The following is an 8,344-nucleotide window of genomic DNA, read 5'->3' on the forward strand; positions in this document are numbered from 1 at the left end:
TCCATGTCCCGCAGCTGGGCCAGGAGCCTGTGGGAGAGGAGGACAGGAGGGGCTTCAGGCGATTAATGAGTCCTCTGCAGCCCAGCAGTCTAGACCTGCCTCTACTCAGCTATTCGAAAGACTTCCTCAAAGAAGTGCACTTCACAGATTTGCAAGCTGATAATCCTGTCACTCTGCCTCAGAGGATCTGCTGGTTCATTTTGGAAGACATTATATATATATACGTTTTAAATATAAATCGACTATATTTTCCTGAGGTGTGTTCAAATCAAAGAATTTGAAACATTTTCAAATATTTTATACATATATAATTTATATTATACATTTATAGTTGTATAATATAACATATTAGCAAACACATCTCAAAAATGTCAAAGCATGGAATACAATATTAAATATTCATTCCAGTTTGGAACAATTAAAATGAAAATAACTTTACCATTCTCCCCACTATCAGTACTTTGCCATTGCCCAGATAAAGCTAGGGTCTCTTTCTGCATCCCTTACCTTTGCACCGTACTCCTGTCCTGGTCAGCCTCTCTCTGCTCTGCAGCATTGCCCTCTGGTGGCTTGGAGGTCTCCAGATTGACCTGCAACTGACGGCCCTCTTTGATGACAGACCTGATCTCATCCTGTTAATTACAAGCATTCATTTTAAGGTTATTGATACTACAATTCTGATTTCACAAAAAAAATAGCCACTTGTCCAAACTCATTAGAAGAAGCATACATCATAAAAACGCAATGGATTAAAAAAAATGAATCTTCCTATTTTTGATTGGTGACAATTACCTTCATCTGGCGGTACTTGTCTGTGTGAGCGGTGAGGAGGTACTCGATAGCGTTAGCCTCATCTGGGAGCTCGATCTCGGCCAGCTCCGTGCCGAAGGACTGAAGCAGCTGAGCTATCTCCTTCACTGTTACTGCAAAGCTCTCAATTGCCTGCAGAGATTTCCAACCAATACTGAAGTGAAACTACCCTATAACAACTTCAGACACTATGTACGGTAACTATGAGATTGAACTTGCCTGTTCCATCATATGCAAGAAAAGGTCAGCCTTTTATGGCAAGGCATACAATACATTAGAAGAAATATTCTTCACATTAAATGCAAGACATGCTGTTGGCCTATACATAGAAAGTCTGAGCTAAAATATTTTATCAGTTTCATCAGCATCAGTAGGCCTTGTACTTTTAGAATTTGACCATAAATTCTGACCATTCACTTGAACTCCAAACACCACAATAACAAGTTGCTAAAATGTATGGGGCGGAGGGTTGTACATATAGCGCTATAATGTCCCAGATCATCATTTTTTGCTAAATTAAATAAAATAATAATAATAAACAAAAGAATGATGATTACCGTTCGTAAAACAAACCAGTCACTACGGCAATACTCCAGTTTGCCATCAAACTCAGATGAAATGTGGTTCTCATCAAGGTAGCGGAGAAGGTCAGTTACAGAACTGAGAGTGATTACCTTAGTGGACAAAAAGAAAATGAGTAACTGCCCCGATCACTGATTGATATGAACCGTGCAAAAGACTGTGATAACCATTAACAATTGATTGAATAATACTTATTAGGTATAGGATATCGCTGTAGTTCACATAATATGTGTGTGTGTGTGTGTGTGTGTGTGTGTGTGTGTGTGTGTGTGTGTGTGTGTGTGCTTATTTTAGTGTTTGAGTGTGTGCCCATGCAAGTGAATGTTTCAGTATATGTTTCATACTTTCCTTGGGGAAAAAAGCAAATGTATGTAAACTGGATTCATGGATTCATATGATTCAACGCATAGTCTTACGGGCATTTTGAGGACGAAGTCATCCTGACTGAAGCGAAAGCCAATGTCAGTGGAAGCACAGGGAGTGGTGCGCTGGAGGAGACTAGTGGGCCTCAGCACCAAGATCAGGTGGAGGTTACCTGGAATGGATGTCTGAGAGAGAGTGTGTGTGTGTGTGTGTGTGTGTGTGTGTGTGTGTGTGTGTGCGTGTGTGTGTGTGTGTGTGTGTGTGTGTGACAGATACAAAGAGTGAGGGAAAGAGAGATGGACAGACAGACATAAAGACAGACAGACAGACAGAGAGTGACATCAGAGATACGCATAAGTATTATACAGAGCCATAAAACAAACAATGGAATTCCTCTTTCAGCACTAGTTGCATTATCATCTTTGCAAGCATTTTAATCCGTGTGTCTAGTTGAATATCTACTAACAGTCTAACAGCCCACACAAAACTCTAATACGGAACATTAACTCTAAGAACCCACACAGAATTCTAATACGGAACATTAACTCTAAGAACTTTCTGCAGCACAACCAAACGATACAGTAACCCATCTCCTGAATCTTTGCCTTCTTTTTCTGCCAGTGAAACTCTCTTTGTCCCCAGTCAAAATGTGCCTATACTGTGTGATAGTGACTGGATTCCTCCTGCTGAGGCTGTCTGTCAACATGGACACAGGATCAATGAAGTGCAACAGCAACTCTCTGCTTTTCCTCTCAAACTGTCAGCATAACTATACTCAACTCAGGATCAACAAACATAGAGAGCTCTAAGTGTGCACCAACGGAGAGAGAGATCTACTAGAGGTAGTCTTTACATCTTGATAAATATTTCATAACCTCTCTGCAGCGAGTACCGTAATTTTAACCGATTGCATGCCATTACGGATGTACAAACCATTCATCTGATGGAATGCAAGGTAGCTGAATCTATCGTGGAGCAATGGAAGAATTGCACAAAGTTATAAAAGAATCGCTTTTGTCATCCATTAAAAGTAACTGTTTTATAAACGAACTCAAGCCACCTAGGCATACCGTGATATTGTCAGGTATACAGGATAGTGTGTAACCCAAAACAGTCGTGCATCATGCCCGATGAATGACACACTTTGCTCTCTACTACACCCTGTGCGTCATCCACCTGCCCCGAACAAACACTCGTTTGGTGGCAATACGGTTGAGCAAAAATAGCGAAAAATACATCTTAAAATGAGAACACCTTCTTCATGCTTATGCCATTTCCAAATTCTAGGATGTCAAAAACCACAGCTCCAGCTTAACAAGCGCTACAGAAACCAAATGGAATTGCCCATGCAATCGACAGTCACTGAGTACTGCAGAATTATGCAGCTTCCCAACCCCAAGAAAACTCTGAGACGCCCTGCCACCTCGGCTGTAGGCTATTAACATCTGCAACTCACCGCAGCCCTTCGGATTCGAGGAAATCCCCGAAGTGGATTGGCTTCCGCCATTATTTCAGAGTTCAGCCTTTCAAGGGGCTATTTCACCCCTTTCCTTGCCTCACAACTTCCCTCCCTCCATCAGTTTGTCCGTGGGACAATCCGCGTCAGAGAGCATCCGCAGCGTCGACACTGCAGTGCTTTCAGAAGTGGCGGTAGTGCTGCCTGCAACACCTTCACGGCATCGGATTATCTTACCATTAGGCAACAGTTCAAACTGACTGGTGCTCTATAGCTAGCTACATTCACGATACTATAACCGCTTCCAGAGCAACCTAAGTCTAGAGGTAGGTTATAGCCTACCGATACAATAGGATGGAGTGAATCTTGAAATAGCCTAAATAAGTTGCAGGACCTTGGACAGCGGTCAATTGGATGCAACCCCTAGCCTATGTGACCCTATGATCGTTCGGGGTATCCTATAACTGAAAATCTGTAGCCAATTGAACACATTGATTTGACGTTGTCGTCTCATTCCAGTGTAGGCTATTATATTACCTTGTAGGCAGGGATGTAGTGGAGGCTAAACGCATACGCAGATTATCACCACTGAATTTTCAGAAATAGAGTTTATTCACCTCTTATTAGAGTGTATCCACCTCTCAAAAGAGTTTATGCACCAATTGCAACTTTTAACATTTAAAAATCACACTTATTATCCACATTCACAATAAGTACACTCATAAACACAGGAACCATTTAACACTGGTATTGTTATAAAAATTGGACAATGAACTCCACCATCACCAAACAGGTTCTGAATGCCTTTTTTAAAAAATCCGATATTACGTGGCGCAATCCACCTCACCGTGATCACAGAAATCAGTCCACCTCTTATTTTACCATTACACCACTGCTTGTAGGCTTATGAACCCTTTTACTAGATAGTTCCTATAACAGTGAAGGACCAAACTTTGTAAATGAAAGTGCTGTTTCCATAAAAGGATAATGAACGTAGGCTATTTCTGTCTTTGCTGTAGGCTAATACGTGCCAAACTTCCAGATTTGCCAGCTAATATGTATAGGATAATATAGGCTAAGTGTAACTCTACCTGAAGTGGGCGTTCACGGGCTGGATGCTAAGTAATCGAGTAAACTACATTACCCATAGTGCTACACTAGTTGTCTTCATTTCCGTGATTTGGTTGCTGGTGTGCTTGAATAGAGACAGGCGTCTTCTGTGAGTAAAAGAGAACACTGTTTTGGAGGCAAATGACTAGATTGGCAGTTAGGTAATATGTAAATGCATGCCCACCACCTTGCTATAACATGCATGTAAGCTTTTTGGACCAATTCAAAACAACTTGGCGTCATGGAGGTAGCAGGTAGCCTAATTGCATATCTCTCCGACACTTTAGCCTACTGTGTGATTAGGCAGACAGAATGGAAAATGCGCTTTATTTAGTCATTCAGCATCTGTATCTGTGCTCCTTTTCATAAAACTAAAAAAAGCTATCCCGGTTTCAGAATGTCATAAGAAGCACGCGCACATTGCACCGCATAGGTTATTTGCCTTTATTTGCAAAGATCACATGACAGACCGGAGAAAACATTGGTACCTTTGTCCACCTCAGAGTGGTGTCGCGTTCTTTTGCCTAGATGCAGAGGTAGAATTCGTTCTGCTGATTCATACGCATAGTAAGTGCTGCTTATCTTGCTGTTTTGAAGTGTCTTAGGCTATGTGAAATATGCCACAGTAGTCATCTGACTTATTTCGTCTCTTCCTAGGATAAAATTAGCCTACTCTTAATAAAATACTAGAGGTCTACATATCTTCAGCCACATGGTAGGTTTTTCTGCGAAGTTGTGGAACACATTGACGGACCAATGGGCAACAGCGCATCAGTGCAAACATCTTGGAGGGGAGATCCTCCGGCGAAGACAACAGTTTTTAAACGGGATGAACCACCGGGAATAACATACAGAATCCCAGCTCTTATTTACATCAGAGAGAAACAGGTGATTCTGGCCTTTGCCGAGAAACGCACTTCCTCTTCTGATCATGATGCAGAGCGTCTTGTTATGAAAAGAGGTACATTGGAGGGCACAATTATTGAGGTAAGGTAATGTCTTTATTTGCTTTATAGTGTCCCAGGTTCTTCTCTGCATGGCTCATCAATAATAATTTCCTCTTCTTCATCATCTCTCAGTGGTCACGGTCGATTCAGGAGCTACAGTCAGCATGTCTGCCAGAGTACCGCACCATGAACCCTTGCCCTGTCTTTGAAAAGAACACTCAGACTCTGTTTCTGTTTTTCATCTGTGTCTTGAGGAAAACCACAGAGCACCATCAGATATGTACAGGCAAGAACAGAGCTCGCCTCTGTTATGTCACTAGCTCTGATTATGGCCAGAGTTGGAATGAGGTGAAAGACTTGACAGAGAGCGTGATAGGAAAGAGGATTCGGAAATGGGCGACATTCGCAGTAGGACCAGGGCATGGCATTCAAATGAAGAGCGGAAGGCTTATCATTCCAGCTTACGTGTGTTACATTCACCACAGATGTTTCTGTTTTCCCCTGCCATGCTCAGTCAAGCCTCATGCATTAGCCTTCTACAGTGATGACTATGGGAAGACGTGGCAGGTAGGAACAATGATGCAGATGAAGTCATGTGAGTGTGAAATGGCTGAAGTTACAGACCATGAAGGTAAAAGTTATTTGTATTGCAATGCTCGTAATACTCGTAACAGCCATGGCCGCAGAGTAGAGGCTATAAGCGGAGATAATGGAGCAGACTTTGCTCAGGCCCACCTAGCACAGGAGCTAGTCGAGCCGCCCCATGGGTGCCAAGGTAGTGTAGTTGCCTTTAAAGTGCCAAAACACGTGTCGGAGGTGAGCGAAGACGCAACGTGGCTGCTGTACACTCACCCAACTGATAAGAAGAGAAGACTGGATCTTGGTGTGTTCTTGAACCGCTCTCCATTGAATGCATCTCGGTGGGAGGCCCTCTGGAAACTTCATCAGGGCCCGAGTGGCTACTCAGATTTGGCTTACTGTGAAGACCAAGATGTGTTTGTCTGTCTCATGGAATGTGGAGAGAAGAGTGAGCTTGAGGAGATTGCTTCTGTGCAGTTTGATCTCAGAAATATCATGGATGCATGAAAAAAGAAATCATGTTTTCGACTGATATTCAGTCTTCCCTTTAAGAATGACTGAGGTTGAAAAAAAGTCACCCTTGAAGATGTTGTTAATGTTATATTCACACAGATTACAGATGCATTATTATGAAATAATGTTAAACATTCACATTTTTTAGAATGTTTTTTTTTTTAATGGAGGTCAAATCCATGTAAGATGTACTGTTAACTTACTGCTTTTATCTTTCACACACATTCAGTGAAGATGAAATGTAAATATCAGTACACACTTGAAAACACACCTCTTTTGCATTCCTTCACATTGCTTGGTAGCCCACAATTCAAAGGGGTGGTTTTCTGCTCATTCACACATGAAGGAATTTGATTAGCGATACTATTTTTCAATACATCAGTGGTTCTCAAAGTGTGGGGCGGGACGCTATCTTTATTAATGCCTTTCTTTTTTTACAAGGAAGATCATAGTTTCGAAACAAAATAGCCAAACACAAACATAGGAGTCATAAACATACAGATATATGAATTAAAACATCATCAGATCCAGAAGACCTAGACGGGAAATGTAAGATGGAACCAAAATGTGAAAACAATATTTTAAGTTACCTTTTTGCTGGGGTGATGGGGTCAGGTGGGGCTTGAAAATTCCCCACCTCCAAAGTGGGGAGTGACAAGAAGTTTGAGAACCACTGCCGTATATGATTTATTTTGCTTGTAGTTCTGACAAATCTAATGTTGATATAATTATTGTCCAAATATTGAATAACACTGCTTTTGAATGTCACTACTGTCTTGATGAACTGAGAATAAAGAATAATAAATGTAAACATGTGACCATTCAAGTCTTGTAGCAGACGTAGTCCACCTTAAAGTAATTGTTTAAGACACCAATAAAAGAATGTAATTGTATTTATCTAATTCTACATACTTATTGTCAACTCCTAACCAGTCTATAACCATGCTATAACTGCCTCATTAACTTCCGTGGTTTTAAAATGTGCTAGTGTAATGGAGGCGAACTGAGCTAGCATGCTAGTTGCCTGTGTAAATCCTCACACCCCTACTTCTAACCACTGAGTTGGAAGCCTGGGCTTTTAGCTCAGTGGTTAGAGCATTCGACTCCCATGCCAGTGTGTGTCGAGGTGGCAGGTAGGGTTCGAGGGCCGTGAGCAGCAGATGAATTACGACCTCTGTTAAACTCACAATGAATGAATTCACAAAAGGAAGTTGACCTTTTATGAGAGCCCACGAGTGTGCTGAACCTGAACTTCCCCTGTTTCAGTTCCCCAGACCTGTGTTTTTAAACCTCTATAGGCCTGTATATAATAGCCTATATTGGTTCATTTCAGGAATGTAAGCATTGCTGATTCAAGATAGGCCTATCCCCCCCCCACCCACACACACACACAAGGCCTAGCTTGATTCTTACTGATGTATGGTTTTTGTTTTGTTTTTTACTTGTTTATATTTCCATATTGTAGGCTTATCTGATCATTGATTGTTGCATTTTCCCTTATGTAAGAGATAACGGCCACCAAGGTGTCCTTTTATACAGAAGTAATGGACGAGGGCGAGTCAAAGAACTCCACGACGCGACAGTTAGTATCACTGTGGCTGCCTGGCTGTTCTATGGGGGGCATGATTTTAAATATGCCCCCAGAGTGTAGCACTAATAGCTGCCTGGCTGCTCTTGCTGTTGGCAAGGATGGGCAGAAATACATCAAAATGTATTTTAAAGGTAAACTATGCAGTATTGGCAATTTCCTTACTTTTTTCTCGGTTTTTGCTTCTTTTTCGCTGGCTCTCTCAGCCAGTTGCGCCACGGTCAGGGCCAACAGCAAGTTATTATACAGTATATTATATAGTCTTATTACACGGCTCTTCATAATGCTGAAGAATGCTCCATTCACTTGAATGGGCCTTCCCAACGTTCGGGGGTCTGCTAATTCTCAATAACAGACCGTTGCAATGTATAACAGACCGCTGTCAAGGAAAATGGG

At 41.7% G+C, this 8,344-nt stretch overlaps 2 protein-coding genes across 4 annotated transcripts in view; one reads left to right on the plus strand and one right to left on the minus strand.

Annotated features, from left to right (window-relative positions):
• Positions 1-3,262, minus strand: part of mcf2b (MCF.2 cell line derived transforming sequence b) — a 15,069-nt gene extending 11,807 nt beyond the window's left edge. Inside the window, 6 exon segments of the mRNA XM_076273666.1 lie at positions 1-27; positions 508-632; positions 793-942; positions 1,368-1,484; positions 1,809-1,940; positions 3,212-3,262. The exon segment at positions 1-27 is cut by the window's left edge and continues 88 nt beyond it. Of these exon segments, the coding sequence (XP_076129781.1) occupies positions 1-27; positions 508-632; positions 793-942; positions 1,368-1,484; positions 1,809-1,940; positions 3,212-3,262 (602 nt within the window).
• Positions 3,263-4,376: 1,114 nt separating this feature from the next.
• LOC143112324 (sialidase-3-like) lies at positions 4,377-6,642 on the plus strand. 3 transcript variants are annotated; one of them, XM_076274597.1, is made up of 3 exons: positions 4,377-4,430; positions 4,979-5,308; positions 5,401-6,642. In XM_076274597.1, exons 2-3 carry the CDS (start codon positions 5,078-5,080, stop codon positions 6,352-6,354), a joined length of 1,185 nt encoding a protein of 394 aa, XP_076130712.1. In that variant the 5' UTR covers positions 4,377-4,430; positions 4,979-5,077; the 3' UTR covers positions 6,355-6,642. The 3 variants fall into 3 exon arrangements, with proteins under 3 accessions (XP_076130712.1, XP_076130711.1, XP_076130710.1); XM_076274596.1 differs by having other exon boundaries at positions 4,398-4,888; XM_076274595.1 differs by having other exon boundaries at positions 4,398-5,308.
• The last annotated feature ends 1,702 nt before the right edge of the window (positions 6,643-8,344 follow it).

This window comes from Alosa pseudoharengus, unplaced genomic scaffold (genome assembly GCF_046254945.1).
Source record: "Alosa pseudoharengus isolate Yale_2024_CS ecotype anadromous, Long Island Sound unplaced genomic scaffold, YU_APseudo_1.1 YU_APseudo_1.1_scf_8, whole genome shotgun sequence".
Taxonomy (NCBI): domain Eukaryota; kingdom Metazoa; phylum Chordata; class Actinopteri; order Clupeiformes; family Clupeidae; genus Alosa; species Alosa pseudoharengus.